The following is a 23,308-nucleotide window of genomic DNA, read 5'->3' on the forward strand; positions in this document are numbered from 1 at the left end:
TCTCCTACCAAACAGTCTCCAAGCTGGTCAGCCTCGACTGGCATCAGTCGATACAAAAACTCTGACTAGCTCAGTCTGTAAGCACCTCCACAACATAAACGCTCAACAGCGTAAGGATGCTACCAGATCAGTACCTTGGCCTGTTCAGAGATATCTTTAGGGTCAACTCTACACCTGCTTTTCAGGAGGAGGTGACTTATGGTAGCACCTCCCATCACAGCACGCATGACAGGGGAGTTCTGCACTCACCTGGCATGCAGCCCCTCCATGGTCATGTTATCAGCCTGTTTTTGATGTGACAGGGAGTACCCTTTGCTCTGCAGAGATGCGTAGCTCTCCTGGCCCCACACTGGCACAGGGTCCAAAGGAACAGTTTTCCTTTCTGCCTGACAATTCTGATCTTCAGACCGACAGCTGCTCCCACCGATGGAATCCTGCTGAATCATGGGCTTCATAATTCCTGGTCACGACAAGAGTTCATACCATTAAACGCTAGGATCTCATAGCCAAGAAGAATTAACAACCCACAGCTAGCTTGACTCTCCTTCCTTCCAGGGCAGCAGGTGACTGCAGCCATGGAAACCTTTCTGGTAGCAGGAAGCCTGTGCTTGGGAGAAACACCAGGAGTGATACAGAGGTGATGCAGCTTTCGGAGCCCAGCCTGCACAGAACACTCACACCATCGCTAGCTTGGAAGCAAGCAGGTGTTTGAAAACAATCTCCTACAAACTCAAGGGAATTATTTATACACCCTGATGTTCATATTCATACCTCTGAAAATCAGTAACAAGGTAGAAAGGTGCTAGGAGCACACAGCTCAGGAACTACAGGATTTCTCCATGACATTTCTTGAAGGGAGTCTATTAAAGTTTCCCATGATTACAGTAACTCTCAAAGTGATCCTTCTCCTCCAAGGGACAAGATCTGCTTTTACATTCACTAAGGCTCCCAGGCTGTTAGGGGAGATCTCCCCTTGCAGTGCAGGGGATGGACAGGCAGGTGACCTCCCTCCCAACCTCCTCTGTTCCCTCACCAGTTCTCACTGCAACCAACTGTCATCCCTAGAGAAGGCCAATCACAGCCAGCAAACCCTGGACAGAGGTTAAGATGGGTGAAGCACAGCAGCTTTCCAGATACGGGCTAAATCAACAGCCACGATAAAGGGAAACACTGAAAACACCTTACCTGAAGGGTGAAGAGCTGAAGGGTAGAAATCCACAGGGGTGCGACTCTGGGCCATGCGAGGGTCCATGTAAGAGGGCATCATCATCCAGCGAGGATCAAAGCCAAGCATCTGGGGGTGCGGTGGGTAGAATGTCCGTTGGGGATGGGAATGGGATGGGGGAGGATAGACTTGCTGCTGCTGCCAGTGCTGCATCTTGTAGAGCTGCTCCTGCAGGGAAGAGGATGGGCTGTTTGACATGAACGGTCATGGTGCCAGGAATCACGCTCACAAACTGACCAGCCAAAGGAAACCATATTCCATGTATTAAAGGCTAATAACAGATCAGATGGGAGGGCAGAGCAGATAAGGAGATAAGCAGATAATTCACTACCAACTGGGAACGTGGTAGTTGTCATTACTCTCTAAATACCCAGAACAGCAAGAATATGTTGCAGTCCGAATATCACACCACTATGGGCCAGACTAGGCAGTGAAATGCAAGGGCATCAGCTTCAAGACTGGAGTTTGCATTTACTGATGCTTCCATGGGACACAGGACAGCTTCCTGTCAAACACAATTTCCTAACTGGAACCAAATACTTCAGAAGACGTTGCTCCTTGGAGGAAATGCAATTATAAGTTGTTTAGTGTGCATATGCATTAGTTCTATTCACGTTAGCTGAGCAGATTAGATAAGAACAACCTAAACTCAATTAAGAAAGCTATTAATGTCTTACAGTATTTCCTGTGCAGGCTCCAGAGATGGGTGGACACTTTAGGGCTCTTTCCCACCTCCAACGTGGCCAGTCCACCTTTGTTTAGCTAAGGACTGTCATGACGTTAATTTGATTTGACATTTAACTTTTGCTAAAGGTCCAAGGACCACCTGTATTTGAAGGAGGTTTTGTGTACCAAAAAAAGCTTTCAAAAGGTAAACAGCTTCAATTAATATAGAATACATCTATTTACCTGTCAATCTTTCCACCACCTTTTACTAAGCTTACAACAGTGTCAGATACTGTAACTGTTTATAAAAAAGCCAATCCCCTACTGCAGAGCAAGAGAGATACCCTTAAATCTGAACCTGACATATCATTGCAGCAAGAGAGAAACTCCGATAAATGCAAAGATCATATCTGAATTATCTAGTGCTCCAAATGATACAAAGACTATTTTTTATTCTGTTCTTTTCATGGAACCGTTGCTACCAAAGCAGCAACACAAGCCAGTCAAAATACACACTGCCTCATACATACTAACGACAGAGAGGGTCAGAGGAAATAAAATTAAAATTTCATGTTGTTCCAGTAGCAATGATCTGTGGTATTATTAGCATGGCAGCAAAGACGTCCAATTCTTTTTAGTTTAAGAGCATCTCTTTTGAAGAGTAACATTAGCAGCGCTTGCTGCTGTATGTTTGAATCATGAAAATGTCAACTGCCCAGCAACAAGCACAGGGGAACATCCATAAAAGAGCAATTACTGAGCTTCCAAGCAAAAGCCAAACATGAGCTCTTCACTAAGGTTTGCAGCAGCATTGATTATACCTCATTTCAAGTAGTTATTCTATGAAGAATGGCAATTAACTTTGCATTATCTCAAGCCTAAATATTCTGTCCCTTGGTTTGACTCGGCTGCCCTAAGGAGGCTCACTGCATCTCAAAGATGAGCTGAACAACATGCACGGCGCATACAGCACTGTAAGGCTGGGCAAAATGCAAGACATACAAAGCAGTGCAGGCTGTCTCAGAACTCCAAAGGTTTTCCTTTCCCTTGGCCTGTATATTCAAATCCCCATCACTGCAGCAGTGTTGAAGAACAGCAGCTCTCCTCTTGTACCAGGGAGTATGAACCGATGTCCACCAAGTTCACTGCCAGCCAAAGGCATGAGAGACTTCACTGGAGCAGGCCTACAGCAAGCACCAAGCTAGCCACTGCTACTCTCCTGACTCTGGATGTGGGAAGGGGAACACCCCCAGCTTCCCCTGCAGACACATTTGCAAACCAGGGCTCTGCTACAAACCACAGTCCTAGGATTTCACATTGCCAGGAGACACCCAGACAACTGGGCAAGACAAGTCAACGTTTCTGACAGCAGTGTCTAGTTTCTTCCCAGGCAAGTGACAAACCTGGCTTGCCCACACCTCGCCCCAGACACAGAAAGCCCCAACCGCAATAGCTGCTGCACCACAGGGTGTGCATAAAATTCACATCATCTCACAAAAGCCCTTTCACCCCTGTCAGACAGGATACACCTGCAATCAAAAGTACTGAAAAAGGCCAGGGTAAAACCCCCAAGCATCAACTCCCAGCCTAAAGACAGTTGGTTAGTTAGTGCTGATGGTGGTGAGAATAAAGCAAACAACGGTTTGGGGAGGGTCCAAAGGAAGAGAGGTGGGAGCGTCACACCTATTACCTGCTGCTGTTGCTGCTGCTGCCTCTGGAACCGTGGGGGAAGAGACTTCTGGTATTTGTTGAATTCTTGTGCTGGGGAGGGAGCTTCTCTGAGCTCCTCCTCACTGTTGCTTTGGGCTGCTGCTGCTGCTGGGGCAGGAGTCTCCTCTTCCAGATAGCCCACAGAGACATCCTGTGTGTGAAACTCAGCAGTTGCTGCAGAGAAGAAAACAAGCTTTGAAGAGCTGTGCTTGCACAGGGCTTGTGAGTGCACCACCACACCACAACACACACGGGTGTGGGCATGCCCTGACTGCATTACATGGTTGAACTCAATTACAATCATATACAGTGCATCACACCCAATCTCCCTGATTTGCCTTGACAGCTCTAGAGGGCTAAAATACCTTATTTTAGTGATAAATTCCAAGACCCTCCTCTGCCATCAGCCTTCTGCTTAAGCACTGGGGGGAATAAAGTCCATTTCTCCTGTTACTCCTTAAACCTTAAGCACTTACTGATAACCCATTTTCTGATCTGTGGCCCATAAGTACTTTCTTAGTATCATCATCCAATCATAAGGAGATCAAGAGGCCTGTTCCAACAAGCTCTCTGCCAACACAGATGACTGAGCACGGATAAAGGCAACCAAAGAAGTCTACAGTTACTTTAATAGGATTTTTTTTTAAATGAACCTTCATCACCAATCCAAAATACTCTGCAGATTACATGCAGCTGCTCTCTCAAGTGCAGCCGAAGTACCCTCTCAACACTCCCTCCCAGGAACTCTCCCACACTTCAGGTAAGAGATCAGCACAAGAGCAAAAAAGCAGTGTTTATAAGGCGAGGCAAGCGATGTTTCTGTACCTCTACGGAAAGCGTGGCCATTCTCTTGCACAGCATTTTTCTCTGTGCTTGGGGGTCGCAGGTCTTCATTCTCTGTGTGTTTCTGTGTCTCCCCACTCTTCTGAGCCAGTTTGCATTTCTGATCAAGTTGCTTCAACTTTGCAGCACAGGCTGCCAGCCGCTCCTCCCTGGCTCGCCGCTCCTCCTCCTCCCGCCGCCTCCTGGCTCTCTCGACAGCCTCAGAGATCTCGGAGTGCACAAACTTCTGTCTCAGTGGCACCTTTTCTTCTTTATCCTCGAGGGACTGCTGTCTGAGAATACTTCCCAGTGGGGGCTTCTGCCAAAGGAAAAACATTCCTCAATAAGCATGACCCACACATCTGTATCTTCAGCTTTGCAACCCAGGCCCAGAAAGTCCCCTCCCCTCTGCCCTCATGCACACAAATCCCCCTTTTGGTGGGGGGAGTTACTGCTATCTGGTTCAATAGCTCCATCTTCTCACTGTCTGACAACCCCACTGCTCTGGACTGGATTAAATTTCTTTTCTCTAGTGTGAGTGCTATGCAGATGTGTAGTAGGTTTGCATGGCAACGTTTTGGTAGCAGGGAGGCTACAGGGGTGGCTTCTGTGAGAAGATGTCAGACGCTTCCCTCATGTCCAATGGAGCCAATGCCAGCCAGCTCCAAGACAGAAACACCGCTGGCCAAGGGCAAGCTAATCAGCAACAGTGGTAGCGCCTCTGTGATAGTATATTAAGAAGGCAAAAAAACCCATCTGCGCCAGCAGGAGAGAAGAATGAGACTATGCAAGAACAACTCTGCAGACACCCAGGTCAGTGCAGGAGGCAGGAGATGCTCCAGGTGCTGGGGCAGAGATTCCCCTGCAGCTTGTGGTAAAGACCCTGGTGAGGCAGGCTGGCCCCTGCAGCCCCTGGAGGTTAACGGTGGAGGAGATATCCACCTGCAGCCCATGGAGGACTCCACAACGGAGCAGGTGGATGCCCGAAGGTGGCTGTGACCCATGGGAAGCCCGTGCTGAAGCATGTTTGCTGGCAGGACTTGTGGACCCATGGAGAGAGGAGCACAGACTGGACCTGGTTTGCTGGTAGGACTTGTGACTCCGCAGGGAAGCCACGCTGGAGCAGCCTGTTCCTGAAGGACTGCACCCCATGGAAGGGACCCACGCTGGAGCAGTGTGTGAAGAACTGCAGCCTGTGGGAAGGACTCATGTTGGAGGAGTTCATGGAAAACTGTCTCGCATGGGATGGGCCCCATGCTGGAGCAGCAGAAGAGGATGAGGAAGGAGTGGCAGAAACAATGTGTGATGAACTGACTATAACCCCTGTTCCGCTGCACCACTTGGGAGGAGGAGGAGGTAGAGAATTAAATTAAGCCCAAGAAGAAGGGAGGGGTAGGGGGAAGTTGGTTTTCTAATTTGAATGGTAACAAATTAAACAGATTTTCCCCAAATCGAGTCTGTTTTGCCCATGACTGCAATTGCTGAGTGATCTCCCTGTCCTTATCTTAACACACAAGCCTTTTATTCTATTTCCTCTCCCCTGTCTGGTTGAGGAGGGGAGTGATAGAGCAGTTTTGGTGGGCACCTGGCATTCAGCCAGAGTCAAACCACAAGATTAATTCCTCTCCAGCTGGATACAAACTAAGAATTGAGGAATTCATCAGCATCCCGCTTTCAGCAAAACATCAAACTGGCCTTGAGGACAGTGATGCATCACACCCAGCCGCACAAGCCCACTTACGTGAGTTCAACCTACCTGGTATTCAGAAGCAGAGCTCCAGCCATTCACCTTCCTGGGAGGCTGCTGTGAATCCTGCACTTTCCGGACTGAGCGGGACAAACCGACTGAATCACCCCAATTCTTTCCTTCCTCCAAGGTGTGTTTGACATCTGCACTGTCTGCAGAGCTCAGGGACAACTGTCTTTGCCTTCTGGGATCCCAGTTGTTCCTGTCATAGAAACAGCTTTGCTATTACATTTGCTACTTCCCTCAAAAAGCACTTGCAGTCTTATCGAGTGACAAAAGGCAACTAACTGTAACAGAAAAGAAAGACCAAAAAACCAAAAAAAACCAGAACAACCAATGTACATTCCCTCTTAAGGTACATAAGAGTTACCACCACTATTGTGCAGCAGGATAAAGGCGAGACACAGAAAGGGGAGGAAGAAAAAAGCCTGACATCCAGGCACTCAGCCTCAAGGCTTACGCACATCCTTGAAGCCCACTCAAACAATGACCAGTGGAATCAACAAAGTCACAGTATGAATCAGGGGGATCAAGCCTCAACATTTAGAACAAGTTTTAGAAAGATCCTGGTATTGTTTACTTTTACTGGAACAAATGTAGGTGCAAATACAGCCCTTCTTACCACTTCTGTCGTCCATCTTTAAGAGTTTCTTCCTCTTCCTCATCTTCACTGAATTTCAGTTTCTCAGAGTAATCCACTTCATCATGAATGCCTACAAAGGCAGGATTGGAGAAGGGATATAAGACAAGAAAGAAACAGGTCCCTTGTCCTGATAAAGCTTACGCCCACTCTGGCACTAAATCAGAGAGTGCACAGGCTTGGCATAAACTACTTGGAAAACCCAACATCCACTACAGGTACTGGAAACTATGTGAGTAGTGTGGACCCACAATGCTGAACAGTTAGGCTGGTCCCAGAAGAGGAGCCACAAGCAGTCTGGGAATGGGGGCTACAAATGAGGAGACAGCCATCAAGCTAGACCGTGTGTAACTGGATACTAAAGGCCATGCCTGAAAAGGTAGGACTAACCCTTCTTCCCAGCAGCCACAGTGCTATCCCCCTGCTGTTTGGTGTTTTCAGCTTTTAGGAGTCTTCAGATCCAGTTCCTTGAGTACAGTGGATTGGAAAGATCAGAAGGATCCATTGTGTCATCATTTACACCAGCAGCAATTTCACAACTACACAGACCACTCTGCTTACCCTCCTTTCTGGGGGAGTGAAACAGAGCCACCAGAATATTCTGGCTATTTCATGCTTCAGGGAGGAGTAACTCCTTTGCTTCACCTCCTAAGTTGTTGCTTGAAGCTACAGAATAGAAGCACTTTACCTGCCCATCCATCATCCGCATCAGTGTCTAGTTCATCTAGCCCCTTTAGGTTCTCCGCATTGATAATGGTGGGCCGGGGCGCTCTCTCTACTTGCTGCCGAACCGGACGTGTTAGGCGAGACAGGTTGAGCCTGTTCTCTTTTCTACAGGGAAATGCAAAGAAATGGTTAGAAATGGCAAACAGTAAAGATAAGAATGTAGAGCTACGTTTGTAACAGTGAATCAGTCCTTTTCTACAATGCACTCATATAAAATGGCTCCAAGTTTCTCATCCTGCCCAGCAAAGCTTCTTTCCCTTGTCTACCTAGTACCCACTTCCCAGGGCCTACAGATCAGAGCTGCAGCTCTTCCAGCCCGGGATCACACACAACTACTTCTCATGTCCACCTACTCTTCAGACACACAGTGCTTATAGTCCTGCAATCTTTCAAATGCTGCTGTAGCTGGAGCAAAGCACTGCTCCTTTGGGTAAAGCTCAGGTTTCCTCTGTGGCTGCCTGCAGCTTCACCCACACAACTGGATCCTTGGCCCAAATTCTTCTACAGTTTAAGGTCCATGTCACACCCTGAACCTGCCTCTCAATGGGACAGTCATGGCAGCCTTACCCATCCTGGTCATTCATCTGGTATTGTCTGAAAGGTACCCGGGGCTCAAGCCGAAGCTGAGGAAGGGGGAAAGACCCTCGGTCCAGCGATGCAGGGGTCTCAGATGGCTGTTGTGGACACATCTGGAACAAGGCAAAGCAGAATAGTCTGCTTTTTCTCCTTGCCACAGGAATGCTTACCCAGATTAGGTTACAACATGAGCATAGTAGCTACATCTGCACAAAGGGGAAACAAACATTTCACATCTGGCTGCCTAACAGGCCACGTGCTAATGGTTACCCTCTCCAGCTCTAGAGGGAAAGCAGCGACTTTTCCTTGGGCTGAGCAAGGCTGCGCTACACTAGTCTAGCATGGAAGAGTAAATGCACAACAGACTAAACCAAAAATAGCAAGAGAAGGATCCTTGAGCAAGCCCTGGGAACCAACTGAGAGTCCAGAAAACAAGTATCTCAGCTGACTTCTTGAACCCACACACACTTTATAACAAGCAAGGACATTACACAGCTACAGGGAAAGAGCAACTTACAAAAGCAGGTAGCATGTCATGGTATGTAGGTGGTTGGTAGACATTTCCCATGAACTGCGAAGCCCCTTTGCGGACAGGCTGAGCTGGGCGGAGAGACGGCTCCTTCGGATCGCTGGCACTCACTGAGGAGGGGGCTCCGTCTCCGGTGCTAGACGTCTTGCTGCCCAGCTCAGCAGGGGAGGCGGTCAGAGATGTGGCAGAGGTTATGTTCCTCCCACCGCCCTCCCTCCAACTGGTGACATCTGGAAAGGAGGTAGTAATTATGTTAATATTTGTGAATGCAAACAGTCACTCTGCCAGAAAGTCTTGAAACCTCAAATACTCTTGTCAAGCCCTAACTACAACAATCATGTGGAAAATCAGGGATGAAGGAAAATTTCCAAAGTGTTTGTTTTTCCAAGAGACTAGCAGCACCAGCCATCACTAAGTAATTGCTGCACCAGTGGTTATTTGACAATAACCCTAAATTCCAACCATCTCTGCTCGCCATTGCCACAGTCCATAGTACCCTGCAGAATTAAGGGCAGTTAGATCACGTACAAAGAGAAGCCACGTTACACCACCTGCTCATTTCACTTATGACTGCCCTAGCCCAGCAGGAGGGGGCCTGCTTTGCAACATCACAGAGCAATTTTTATTAAACAATGTAGATGGCAGTCCATACTTGGCTCTCTGGACCACAGAACTCAGCCAGTGAACATCAGCACTACATGCAAATCTGTGGTTATTTGCTAAGTAGCTTGACACGTGAGCTCATAAGAAGATAAAAGGAAACGTAAGGATGGAGTATCTGAAACTCCTGTGAACCGGCATTCCCCTGACCAAAACACTGTCTATGGGATTATGAACTGGGGTAAGGCAGAAAGACACAATCATTCCCTTACTCTGGGGGCGGAGGCTTGGTCCTGGCCCATACGACGGATCTAAGGCGCCCTTTTCTTTGCCAACCTTGTCTTGCTCGCCAGCTGCTTTCAGCGTTGGAAATTCCTCGGGAGAGAAGGATAACAGTCGGCTTGAGGCCCTTGAACCTGTCAGACAAGTAAGTGTGGGAGTCAGAGATCTTTCTACTCTTTCAATTCCTTTATAAGATGAGCCTGGAAATGCGATTCCTGAGAATCTGGGCCTCCAGCATATTTAAACCCAAATTACTATCATACCAGCACCTCAGCTCACATCCAAAACACTCTTAGACGCTGTCACCAACACAACAACACATGTCCTAACCCAGTACTCCCACACTCTTTAACTTGGGATCTTCATTTAAATTCTCACGTTCAACGAAGTCAGACTGAACTTTCTCAGCCTACAATTATTTTTGTAAAGTGCAAAATTCAGACTGAGGCAGAGATATACATTCTGCAAGATTGCTTATAGATGATACCCTGTTATCAAGTATTTGACATTTCTATTCAGATTCTTCCTGCTCAGATCTCACTCTACCAGGGAAGTCTATTATTAAGATTTCTGGCAATATCCTCAGTGAAAGACCACAGATAAAGACCAACTGCTTTATGCTATATCCCACACTCCACCCTGCTGCAGCATTTTTAAGATGCAGATCACTGGCCAGATCAGGCCAGATTCATTTCCAGTCATCGGCAAATTGTTTTGCCGAGTCATCGGCCACCCTAGAATGACAGCTTTCTGTCCGTTTTAAAGATCTGTCAGTGACTGCAAAACAAAACACAGCAATTCTAAATCTGTTGGCAAGATAACACTGAATCAAAGGAAATTGCCAGCATCACTGCACTACTAAACATTAAAAAAATCACTTTTTTGAGAACTGTTTCTTGCTGTTACTTGGCTAATGATCTTTTTAAAAAGGCATTTCAGAATTACCGTGTTAGAAGTATCAGCAATGAGTACTGAAGACCTGACAGGAGATTCACATCTATCTTTACCCTTCCTTGCCCTAAGGAGTCAAGAAGGATTGCCATAAGTCGTTTTCACTTTCTAGAACTTGCATACTGCACAAGACCTCCCACCTGAAGATTTCCAGGGAAGGCACTGCAAATATTACACATAACATCTTCAAATACTTTGGTCAGATTAGACATTTCTCAAATACTCGACAAAATACACGAGATGTGCCAAGAGTTCCGATTTCTACTGCATTATTCTACTGAACCAGAATGGCAATAAGAGTATTAACAACATGTAAATGTCCTCCAGGGGAGACTTCCACCCTCCAGGAAAGGCTGCACAATGCAGTGACTGTTAACGTGCAGGCATCAACAATTTGCACTCTAACACTAGATAGCATATCACACCGATAAAAGTTCAGTTCATCTTTTTTTTCCTCCAAATGCTCCTTAATACAGAACACACAGTCATGGAGCAGTTCATGATTAATTTACCAGACGGCATTTCTTCAGGATACGCCCTCCAACAAAGATTTTACAGCAGCAATACCTAAACGACAGCAAAGAACGAAAGACTTTCTTCTTTGTCAATAAATTAGAAACTGCTGTATTAGCTTAGAAGGAAAACCAATTGTTCAATGCCACTGGAGAAGAGGTGCAAGAATGGGATGGCCTAAGAAGTCCTTTCTGCCAGATTTTTGATGCTTCTGTGATTCAATTACCTTCTAATTAAGCTGCTTTTAGCCACATATGCAACTCTCTTCTTGGGTTGAGAACTCTACATTGTGTGACCTAGAATGAGTTTTCAGAGTCTTTTAAGAACACTGTTAGACAATCAGCTTTCAAAACGACTGTACAGGAGGTCCACACAGCAACAGTCTCAAGAAAGTACCAAATAAGACACAGTCTTTGCACTGGCCACCAACCTCAGGCAAGCACAAGTCTCTGCTTTTAGCCTTTGAGAAATGCTCTCTCATTAAGGGACCCATTTACTTTAGGATGAACTTGTCCCCTCCATCTCTGCAATCTGCAGCTGTCTCGATTCTTTCAAATCTCTGCAATTTCATTCAACAATGGAATGGTTCCAGGTCTGTTCACATTGAAACAGTGGAACGGAGCTATTACTCTCACTACAGTTTTAATGATAGTACCCAGGGCAGCTGGAAACCACCTCCTGTGTGGAAATGGATGCATCTGAAGACAACTAAACTCCCCATTTATGTTAACACTGCTTCAAGATCCTCGGTCAGAGAGAAGCCACTAGCAGCACAGTTACTCAGGGAGACCTAATAGAAAGGCTTCAGCCAAGGTGTAAGCAAGTGCATGCTGCAACAGCTTCAACGCCACTTCCACCCCTGACATTGCAACACCCTTGGACCAAGGATGCTGCATACAGCCTTCTCGAGTATTATTACAACCTCACTTTTGACCACCTAATTAGGTGAAGCTCTCCATGCGGCTAGCCATGGAGATCTCTACATTTCTAGTCTCCAGTGTACTCTTCTCCTTTCTTCTTTTGGTCTACACCAATCTCTCCCCCCTCCTACTCCGTTTTCTGCACCTTCACTACATATTGCTCTGGGCTGACAGAAGATGCTTATGAGGAGGCAAATGTTTCCCTTCTTCAAAACCTTCACCTCCCAGAACTCCCTACTGCTTCCCAAGTGCATGAATCATCCTGGTTCAAGGTGGCAATGAGACACATTCTGTTCAAGCTATGTCTTGCACTGGCAGACCTGAACAGATGCAGTTGCATCATTCAAGCCAACACAATACACAGATTGAAATCAAGACTCGTAAAACCTCACTGCACTGTAAGCAAGACAGCTGTGTCCCATTCCACACCAGCCTAGACAGGGAGGGCAGGAAGAAATGGAGTCCATCCCATATCATGCCTGTCTGGGAGAAGCAGGCACATACCCAGCTCCACTTCTGTTTATCATACTCACCACCTTCTTGTCCTGCTGGCTTTCCATTCAGCTGTGCCCATGACTTTGGTCCACCTGGCACTGAATTTGTACTCTGAGAACAAAACAAAACACAAAAAAGCCCTGATGCCCACAGATCAGTGAAGTCTCGTAACTGTTTCTCATTTCCTGGCTGGCACCTGCTACAATTCAGACCTCTAGGTCACCCCAGATGTCACTAGATACCACAGGTCTCCCCATCTTCTTGTTGGGGCTAAAGTTAGCTGCTCCCAACTATGGTGTACTATGATGCTACAGCAAAAAAGTCCTCTCCTCTGTCCTGCCTCTGATCTCTCCTCTGCTCACCTTCACCAACTATTTTCTCAAACTATTCCTTGTGACTTCCTCCCTCTAATCAAGCTTTCCCTTTGTTCTGTTGCATTTTCCCAAATGGTCCCTCTTAATCTTCCAGATTTGTTCCATGCTACACCTCAGCTTGAAGGCTACCCTACTTTCTCATGCATTAACCACTCTTCTCTTCAAAACAGAACTCCTGTCCTGATTTCCCTGAACCTCAAGGGCTGGGAAATTTTTTTTAAAGTAAAAGTGTGAATTCTGCAGCACAGAGGGGCCAGGTCCCTGCACTCTCTGTGGAAGCTTTCTTACTTGCCAGTAGCTTTCTCAGGTCCTGACACTGGCTACTTCTCCCACATGGTCAGATCTCTTATCAAGTCTCATCAGGCTGGAAGCAAGAGCTGGATCTGTTGTCACCAAGCTTGAATCAGACACTTGAATTAGACCCAAAGTAAAATAGTTTAGAAGCGCTAACCAACCATCCCACATTCCAGCCATTCTTTCTAGACTGAAGGTAGACTTTCTGCACATACTTGAAAGGTACAGAGGTAACATGCACAGAATTATACTCTAACTGCAGCACAGTCCTCCTGGGACACAGTAACTTTGAGTCAAGACAGCCAACTCTACAAGAATTGATTATACAGGAGCTGTTCTGTAAATTACAGTCTGCTGATTCTTGTGCAAGGCAACACGGATAATTAAAGAAAACCCTCAAACTGTCTGGGGACAGGGAAAGCAGGGTGACAGTCACAGAAACCGCTTGCACCTACCTCCTGACTGATTGACTGTGTCGGCTTCTGTAAATTGGAGACAGATTTCTGCAAACCCTGCTGCGGCAGCGACTCCTGCAGCTGTGCAGCCGTCGCACTGGAACTGAAAAGAGACAGCAGAGGTGAGATCAAAGGGGACGGCAGGCAAGTTGACAGACAACAACTGGCAATATAGCAACTGCTAAAAGATCAAGCAAAGACTGGCTGTACACTGCCATGGACAACAGAAAACTGATCACTGTGATGTCCAACCCACAGCACAGCAATGCACAAACTGCTGCTGCTTGCCTGACAAAACTTAGCAAAGAGTAGTTCTACCTACCTCTTTTGGTCTGGCTGATCCTGCTTGTTTGCCCATCCTGTACCGTCCTTGGGTACTATAATGATGTTGGGGTCGTTTCCTTTGTTCTCAGACTTCAAGCTAGGCAAGTTTGCAGGAGGTGGCATGCGCCGGGCAGCAGCAACTTTCCCAAGACTCTGTAAGCCATGTCTAGGAATAACTAGTGAGAAAGGAACAACAGCAGGTCACAAAGGGCTATACCCAGCTAGATAAGTAACCTTAATTAGCATACTGTGGCTGGGTGCAGTTCCAACAGAACTGCATGACAAGCAGCACCACTGCTGCCATGTCTATGGGTCATCTCCCACAGGACCACAGCAAGGCAGTCGTCTGTTGTAGCAGCTGGCTAACAGGCAGCCTCTTACAACACTTGCAAGGGAGAGAAATAACTCTCCCTAACAGAAAATGCGCACAGTCTTGTAGCTACTTGTGCAGATACTTCTCTTTCACTTCACCAAAGAGAAGCAGCATCACCCTTTTGCAGCCTGGCGAAGCAGCCACCCAAGTCCCTCTCTTAGCAGACAGAATGGTAATCTAACCCAGGAGTCCCAAGGTCTAGATTTTCCAGCTCTGCCCACTAGATTATATTTATTGAGATGGTATTTTATCTTCTTTGGTTTTCTACCTGCCCACCAAATCAAGAGCCAGTCCAGGCAACATTTCCATTTTTCTGACCCCAACATCTACTTTTGGTTGTATCTCTGCTGCAAAACAAATACAGGTTCTTTCCCAGAGGCCTTCAGTCCTTGCCTCTCACCTCACACACGGTCTGACCAACTTAAGACACTTCAGTCAGCTTAGCTGCCCCGTCTTAGCATAGCCTAAGGCCCTGTCTGGAAGGCTTTCACTTAAGTTTACACCCTGGCCACTTTGCAGCAAGGGCACAGGCTAAAGGAAAGAGCCAACAATCCCCCATCTGTGTTACTGTAATTCCTCCATGTCCCTACGATAACAGCAGCACAAAGAATCACAGACATTCTCCCTGAAGTCCAAGTGACACACAAGCTTAGACACCAGCACAAACAACTCTGCAACCCAGCTGCTTCCACTGGACATCCTGCCCACAGGGCCAACCACCTGAATTAGCTCTGCAACAACACCACTCCTGAAGACACCAAAAGAAGTTCTCTGAAGGCATTTCTTACCTGTAGTTCTGATAGCTTCTATTGACTTTCCTTTATACTTATCAAACAGGCTGAGAGTCGAGTACTTGCTTTTCCCATCCTTTCCCTTGGTTATTTGCCCCAAACGATCGGACATTGCGATGAAATGTCATCTAGTAAGGAAATTTCTCTGCGCCGCTCCCGATCTGCCTTTTAACGAAAGAGAATCAGGGAAATACTGTTAAACGGATTATTTAGCCACAGACAAGTTAAAAGTAAAACACGCACAACTGCTAGAACTGCAGATATTGAGTGAGCTGACACACTAAGTTACAAGGTTTTAACTCCCTCCTCTTTAGTCACAAGAAGCTTGTGGGATTTAAGACTCAAACTGAAAAGAACTGCAGGAACACACTTTCCACAGCACCATTTTTTTTTTTTCTGCCACTCCAGTGCTGAAAAAGGTGAGCTTCTTGAAGTTTGAGAATACAAGAGGGTGGTCAACATAGTCCTTGCTTTAAAAGAGTAAGTCTAACAATAAGCAGCCATACACAAGGATTCCTAAACATAAATGACAGAAAAGCACTGTATCTTATACCATGCACTGGAATTTATCATTGGGTTTCCCACTGAAGCACTAGTAGCTGGGTTTATAATGTTTAGGATTATGGTTCCACACTAGCCACAGTTAACGACTTGTACCAGCAATTAATGCTTTGAAAGTATCACTTGAAGGCAACAGAATTACTTCTCCAAATTCCCTTTTCCCATTTGGTGCCCGTAACAGAGTTAAGGAGTCCAAAAAACCTGCCCACATGAAACCAGTTCAGACTCTTAAACCTATGGGTTCAGCAGTTCTACTACGAATCCTGAAAACATGTTATAAAAAAAAGATTATGATTCTCTGTTGCTGGCACCATTTTTAGCTATAAATATACTTTTCACAATGGATGTGGTTGGTTAATTTTTCCCTCTGATCTTTGCTGGCACAATTTGCTGTGATTAACACCCTTCACGAAGGCAGTCCCTTTGCTTTCACTTGTTGGCTCTTGGGGCCTAGGACGAAGCTGAAACATGAGGAACACACACACTGTAGGTCAACTTTTATGTCAGAAAAGAAACTTCGCTTACTTTCCATGGAACTTTCATTTTCTCAAGCATAATTCTCTGTTCCAAATTTTCTCAAATCTAGAAGCTTAATCTAACCTTTTTACATGCACTTTAGATTTCCAGTTTTCTTGTTGTGAAGCCTCCCAACCCTAAAACTGCTAGGTCCTACCTTAGGGTTGCAACTATCTGTTGGAGTAACAAAACACTATGTGTCTTGGACCTCCCACCCTTCACCCTTTCTGAAACTCATCCAGCTGAGAGCATTTCAAACACAGTCAGAAATTACTTTTCTGAAAGAAACTGTATCTGACCAGAGGCTACAACCTCCACCTGCAAGGTCTTATCAAACATCATTTGCAGATAAGAGGATTAGTCCATCATGCATTATGTACAAAATAAAAAGCACACACCACAAACATGCTGGATACAGCCAGCTTGAGAATGTACAGTGATCTGCAACTAGCCAAGTAAAGCCCATCTAAATGCTGCTGCCAGGGGCAAGTTTCTGACCGACAAACCCCATACCACGCAGCGTTTGCTCTTGCATCGCAGGATTTAAATGAGGCCTGGCAGGAGCAAGAAGCTGCAGACGCTGTGCTGGGCAGCAAGCAGCGTGGTCAGGGATAGAGGAAGAAAAGCATTTTCGGTCTCTCAGTAACAGCATCCACAGGATGCTCAGGACAAACGCCAGGCTCCACAAGAAGCCCCTCACAGCCACCTTTGCTGGACCACTGCACAGGGCTGCAGGCACAAGGCTTGTGGAGGCAACAGGCCTGGCCAGCATTCTGGAGGGACCTCTTCCTGCGGAGCAGCAAACAGATCTTTCGCTCGTCTGGTTCAATCTTTGCTCAGATGTCACCCTGTGCCAAAGAAAACAATAGCTCCACCCTCACTTGCCCATTTCCACTGTATTTTATTAGTAGGACAGACATAAAAGAGAAAGGGAGAAAAAAACCACTGATTAGCGCAGACTTGGCAGGAAAGCAGAAGCTGGACTGAGAACAACGACCTGTTTGAACTGGCACAGTTGTGGGGAGCCCCAGGGACAAGAGTGAATAACGGGTGCTGCATGCCAGCCCTCAGCTGTGTGGGCAGGAGCACAGCCACCTGCTTTTACAGGTACACCAAGCCTTGCAGTGGGAGTCTGGCTCAGGGTTTATCCAGACCACATCACCTCTGTACAGTTAGTACACGCACAATCCCAAGCAGTAAAATCCACTCTGAGATTTTTGAAAACCGAAACCAGAAAAAATCAGTGGGCACTGGAGGGGAAAAAAACCCCCAAACCTACCACATCAGGTTCAGGAGTTAGCTGGTTAAAAGAAAATCCCTGAGTTCCTGAAAGTCAGCATGCAAACAGCACACAGGGTAACTGTGCCAAAGAGAAACCCTGACAACAGTTATGTAACTGGGTCTCAGCTGCCTCTTGATTACATCTTCTATCATTAAAAGGATGAGCGAGGAATAAACAACCACTTCAGAGCAAAGGAGCTTGTGGCCAGCAGGTCAAGGGAGGTTATCCTCCTGCTCTACTCAGCCCTGGTGAGGTCACATCTGGAGTACTGCGTCCAGTTCCAGGCTCCCCAGTTCAAGAGAGACAGGGAACTACTGGAGAAGGTCCAGCAGAAGCTATGAGGATGATGAGGGGACTGGAGCGTCTCCCTTGCGACAAAAGGCTGAGATAGTTGGGCCTGTTCAGCCTGGAGAAGAGTAGTCTGAGAAGGGATCTTATCAATGTCTACAGATATCTTAAGGTTGAGTGTCAAGAGGATGGAGCCAGGTTCTTTTCAGTAGCGCCAAGCAACAGGACAAGGGGCAACGGGCACCAGCAGCAACACAGAAAGCTCCATCTGAATATGAGGAAAAAGTTTATTTTGAGGGCAACAGAGCACTGGAACAGGCTGCTCAGAGAGGTTGTGGAGTCTCCTTCTCCAGAGACGTTCAAAACCCATGTGGACATGATTCTGTGCAACCTGCTCTAGGTGACCCTGCTTTAGCAGAGGGTTGTACTAGATGATCTCCAGGTCCCTTCCAACCCTAACCAATCTGTGATTCTGTGACACATCGGGATAAAGCCCCTTGGCAAACTTTCTGGGACAGCCACAACTGCTGTCACAGTAAGTGAAATGTATTTCAAACTCCTTCAACACTTTGAAGCTGAAAACAAGAAACAGAGCTTTGTTTCTGTGTTATGTGTGCATTCCAAAGGGGAAAACAAGTCCATGGAGAGATCCAGCAATTTCCATATGGTCACTGTGCAGAGCCTGCAGCAGCACTGAGCCCAGCTGGAGCCATCCTGCAGGCAGAACCTTGCTGCTCATCCCTCCTGGCGGCAGCCAACTGCAGATCTGAAATAGTCCAGGGGTGTTACTGGCCAGGGGGATCACTCAGCACCCAGGTCCCCTATAGCACTTCAGAGACGCCACAGAGCCCCCCAGAGCTGTCATGACACTGGACTATCCTCCCATCACACAGTCAAGCAGAGAATCCAGGCAAGAAACATCAAGGCCTTCCAGTCTTGCATAGCGCAAAGCCTTTTATGATAAAATAAAGTTCATTAAGAATTGAACTGCCAGCCTGCACACTTCTTATTAGGAGAACTAGAAAGAAGGTGCATGCCAATGCTGACAACTGAAAACTGACAGCCTCGGCAGAGCCTCTGACCTGTGCTCAGGGTTACCATGTCCCATATCTGACCCTGAAGGAAGCATTATCCCATTACAGAAGGGGGGAAAAAAAAAAAAAAAAAATAAATAAAAAATCAATTGCCAGCATTTCCACAAGGTTTCTCTCTGGGTTTGTAGAGGTCTTTGGGGGAACATTCACTATCAGTTTTAGCATGGAGCTATACTCTTCCCGTTCTCAAGACTAGCAATGTCTCCTGTAATACCCAGGAACAGCACTGAAGTGCAAAACACTGAGTGTCTGAGAGGAATTAGCAAATACTGCAGTATGACCAGTTATATTAGAGACCCCAGAGTACAAATAACTGCACCAGAATCGCTTCCTGGGCAGAGAGCTCCGCTACCCTGGGGGTCTTCATGTCCACATCATGTTGCCCTGGATTTTATGTTTGGGTATTGACCCTGTCTACTGCATTTTAAAGGGATACGTTCTAATCCATAGTGTAACAATGACATTTTAAGTGCCAGAGCATGCAACTCCCAAAGCTACAGCTGGGACCTACAGACCACAAGGAGCCCGTCTTGCAAAAAGAGCCATGTGAAAACCTTGAGTTACTGGCACTGGTAACAACTAGAAACCCCTGAGCTGAAAACACAGCCAAACGGAGAGACTCCTGACGAACGCAATTGCCTGCAAAGCTCTTTGTCAGTCTATTTATGAAGGAGGCTGGGCTGCTGGTATTTTATTCACAAGCCTTCAATGGATCTTGAATACCTGGAAGTTAGCCAGCCTTAATTGAGCAGGGCAAAACAGATTTATGAAAGGTAACACACACACTAGGAGGAGTCACTTCAGCTACTCGCACACCACGGAGCTCTACACTGAGCACAATCACTCGAGGAAAGGACTCAAGACCACTGCAGACCTTCAACTCCTTGCTCACTTCACAGCAGCAGTCACAAACACAAAACAAAGCAACCAGATGGAGATTAACGTGAAAAGACTTTTCTCCAGAAGCAGGAAGATTTTTGACATGAAATTTTATACAAATCGTTGAGAAATTCACAGGCTGCAGAAGCTGAACTGTGCTTTCAGAAAAAGAGAAGTGTTTGGAGTTGCTATTAAGCTGAAATCTACTGTGCTTTCTAATGTTACAAGTAATGTGAAACCTTTTTAAAAACAATAGTATAGTTTTACAGAAGATTAGTGATGCTCACTCTTCTTTAAATACATACAGTAAATTTTGCTGGTACTTCTCATAGCTGTCAACAGGGAGATATCACTACTTCTCATGGAACACATCCCACCAAGAATCACCTATCTGTGAAACAGCCACCATCTGCCTCAGCAATGAAAGACACCACTGGCTGCCCTCGGAAGAGCTCTGGTGAAATTGTGACCAGCTGCAATAGGAGCTTGGTGCCAAATGCACTTATATCTCATAGAGGCCCTGTTTGAAGAATCCTGCAGAAGCCCAGGGGTCATCAGATTAGTGGAGAAGGGACCAGATGAGAATTCAGTTCCTAGAAGAAACTCCTTAGTAAAGAGGAACAACAGGAGAATATCAGCATTCAAGTATAAAGTCAACAGGATCAGTGCAGAAGAGCTGTGCTGCAGGCAGAGGCTGTAGCAAGAGTCTAGGCCACAAGAAACTGTTTGCTGTCATTCTACTGCATTGTTTCCAGAGAGAGCTGCCAAGGTTTGTTAGTACACCTGAAAAGGGGCCTACCGAGATCCTGAACGTGGCACCAAATCCTGTCAGACAGGGAGAAGCAAGTCAGCAGTCTGCAGTGCAGAGAAAAGATAGATACCCCACAGCCAATATCCTGATTCACAAGGGGGGACCCTCCTTGCCTAGCTGAATAGGTATATTTGCCCGTAACACGTTTTTTTTTTTTAATTCTGCACAATTCCAGCTTCTCTCTGCATCTCCCATGAACCTTGTCTCCTTGTAAAACCAGGGAATGGGAGTCCAGGATCACATCTCCCATGACTTATTACAAAGGTATGCTGTTAGCCAAGTAATACTGTTGGAGGCTGTCTGCCAGAAGACTTGCCCACTGGCCAGCCCCATCATCAGGCCTCCCTCAGCCAAGCCACCCTGGATTTGAGACACGCAGCAGGACCATGAAGAGGAGAGGCAGTCTTCTGAACAGTGTACCTATCATAAACTCTGTGGCATGGAGCTCTACAAGCAGAGATAAAACATGACAACAGGGGGGCAGAAAGGGCATGTCCTGCCAGATGACCTCACCTCCTTTTCTCAGCTCTGTCTTCATCAAGCTCACTTGTTGCCCCCTCTTATCCATGTACCAAAAGACTGGGAACACAACTACCGTTACTGAAACGCTGCACTTTTCTAGAGGAAACAAGTATTTATAACCTCAAGTTTGGCCTGTAAATATAAAAGTCTCACCTCTCTGCTAAACAGCTTTCCCAGTGCTGGGAAGGCAGGCAGGAGCAGCCAGAAAGGGTGGATTTTAACTTGCTGTGAAACAGATAAAGCAGACTGGAGTCTGGAGAAGAGCTCAATTTTATTCATACAAAAACATGACCGAGTTCTGTGGTCCTTTCTGTAAGGGCTGGACAGACAATGCCACACCATGGAAAGGAGCCCTGACCTCCAGTAATTGAGGATGCAGACAAAGAAATACTTCATCCTGAGGATGCAAGACTATGGTACAGAGCAAAAAAAATCCAGTCAGAAAGCTGGTCCGCAGCCCACAGAAAGTACTCGCAAGATCCTGTGCTCATGAAACTCCCTCTCCTTTTCAAGCAGCAAAAACCCCAAGATGTGCAATTAATTCTGTCCTTGAAAGGAGGGTCCATCTTCAACAGCCCTCTGAAGAAATAAAGACAGTTTTCTGCCCATCTGCCCCATCATGCTGTAGAGAAGGAACTGATCTGCTGGTGCCAGCTTGTCAGGAAGGAATAACTGTATCCAGCCCAAGAGGAAGCGCTACAGGTCATTCATATCCCTCCAGAATCAATGACCAATTACTGCAGAGAGGCACCAAGGTATCCCACATGGAGCAACTTGGTAGCTCCAGCTACCAACAAGGCACTTGTTACCCTCTCATCCAGGCCATAGAGGTTTTAAACGAGACGAGACCCAGCACAAATTGACTCTGATGCACCTATACATAAACCTTGCCAGGCTCAGCAGCTGTGGCCTCCTGTAGACACTTCTGTGGCAAGACACAATAGAAATAAAGAAGCCTATTATTTGCTTTTTCACATTTTGGAGACAAAACTCACAGAGGATAGTGCAGCTCAGTTTAGCAAGAACCACCTGTGGTCTCAACAAATCCAGGCCCCAACTCTCTAGTGTAAGAGGAAAAGGAAGTGACCTAGTGATCTTCACAAGCTGCCTGCATAATTTAAATGCGAATCTTTACCCTTAGAGTTGTACTTACGCTCTGGCTCCTTCACTACCAAGTCCCAGACTTGAAGCACACTACCTACAGCCTCCAAGTTATTCTGCCTTCCACTCGGCCCTGTTTGGGTTCCTCCTGCCTTCCCCTCTGCCCCACTCGGGTTCCTCTGAGATCTGAATGTCCATGGAGAATATGCGGATACACCTTGTTCCCTCAATGCCAAAGCAAGAGGCTGATCATGAGCAAGCAGTTTAAATCCAAATACAAAAGAAATCACTGGTATAATGCTCTGTTGGCAAAATCTGTTCAAAAAGCTCCTGGCAACGTTCAACTAACTTAAGGTAAACTGGGCATTTGGGTATCTAAGCAACAGTAACAGACCACACATAGCTCATCGGGATCTCCTGATGGGTAACAGGGCCAGTACTATCAGTCCTACTTTACAGGCTGGATAAGGTAGAGGAACAGTTTGCTCAGCTAACACCACAGACAGCATTAGAAGTCCCAGAGCTCAGGTTTCTCCCCCAGCCACCTAAACTTGCCCTACCAAGACCCTCAAAGAAAATGTAGCTCTTGATCACAAAGCAGCAAGTTGTAAAGAGTCATCAAATGAGGAGGGAATGCATTACAGCAGCACCCACCATGTCTAGAACAACCTCTTCCAGTGGAAGAGATTGTCTACTGGCACAGAAAGCGGACCTAACCCTGTCACTGCTCCAGAGGGGCTCAAGAGGGCAGGAGGCACCCACACAAGCGCAAACTGTTGTCAGGCCAGTGCAAGGTAAAGATTCTTCCATCACTGACAACTAAAAGGACCACCACTGTGTTTTACGGTTGTGAAATTCCCTTAGTCCTACACTTCTGCCACACAGACTTTTGAAAATCATCACAGTGATGATACCCACGTAACCCAGGTGAGATACAGCAAGAGTTGCATAGCGGAAACACCTGTGCTGCCAGATCCAGAACCCAAACCTAAGTCTCCAAATTGTTAGACACAGCTCACCTTGGAGAGCCCTACACAGCCAGGGAAGAAGAAGCGGAAGGACCATGACTGACTGCTGCCAGAGAACAGATGGATTCTGAGGACTGCCCAGAGAAATTCTTCCAGTGAAGTCACTAAAACTTCACAAATCCTTCACCTGGTCCCAAGCTCAGCAACTTACTCCATCTCTTGGCAATAAACGTAGTTTTTGGAGCAAACAAGTCGAGAGGACATCAGAGATGT

At 46.5% G+C, this 23,308-nt stretch overlaps 1 protein-coding gene across 15 annotated transcripts in view; it reads right to left on the bottom strand.

The window, feature by feature from the left end:
* The window catches only part of PRRC2B (proline rich coiled-coil 2B), a 53,181-nt gene that overhangs the window by 22,773 nt on the left and 7,100 nt on the right, over nt 1-23,308 (bottom strand). For 13 of the 15 annotated variants that reach the window (XR_008744925.1, XR_008744933.1, XM_055791028.1 and 10 more), the window contains exons 2-15: nt 15,011-15,178; nt 13,848-14,025; nt 13,526-13,628; nt 12,441-12,513; nt 9,514-9,657; nt 8,630-8,871; nt 8,104-8,225; nt 7,499-7,641; nt 6,793-6,883; nt 6,180-6,372; nt 4,427-4,742; nt 3,582-3,775; nt 1,186-1,393; nt 250-460 (exon numbers count right to left, since the gene is read on the bottom strand). Coding sequence is in view for 13 of the 15 variants with exons in the window: in XM_055791028.1 (XP_055647003.1) it covers nt 250-460; nt 1,186-1,393; nt 3,582-3,775; nt 4,427-4,742; nt 6,180-6,372; nt 6,793-6,883; nt 7,499-7,641; nt 8,104-8,225; nt 8,630-8,871; nt 9,514-9,657; nt 12,441-12,513; nt 13,526-13,628; nt 13,848-14,025; nt 15,011-15,125 (2,333 nt within the window). In the remaining 2 variants the exon portion in view is untranslated. The remainder of the gene's footprint in view (nt 1-249; nt 461-1,185; nt 1,394-3,581; nt 3,776-4,426; nt 4,743-6,179; nt 6,373-6,792; nt 6,884-7,498; nt 7,642-8,103; nt 8,226-8,629; nt 8,872-9,513; nt 9,658-12,440; nt 12,514-13,525; nt 13,629-13,847; nt 14,026-15,010; nt 15,179-23,308) is intronic. The other 2 variants (XM_055791078.1, XM_055791196.1) reach the window with 1 other exon arrangement.

Source organism: Falco peregrinus, chromosome 1, assembly GCF_023634155.1.
Source record: "Falco peregrinus isolate bFalPer1 chromosome 1, bFalPer1.pri, whole genome shotgun sequence".
NCBI classification, from domain to species: Eukaryota; Metazoa; Chordata; class Aves; order Falconiformes; family Falconidae; genus Falco; species Falco peregrinus.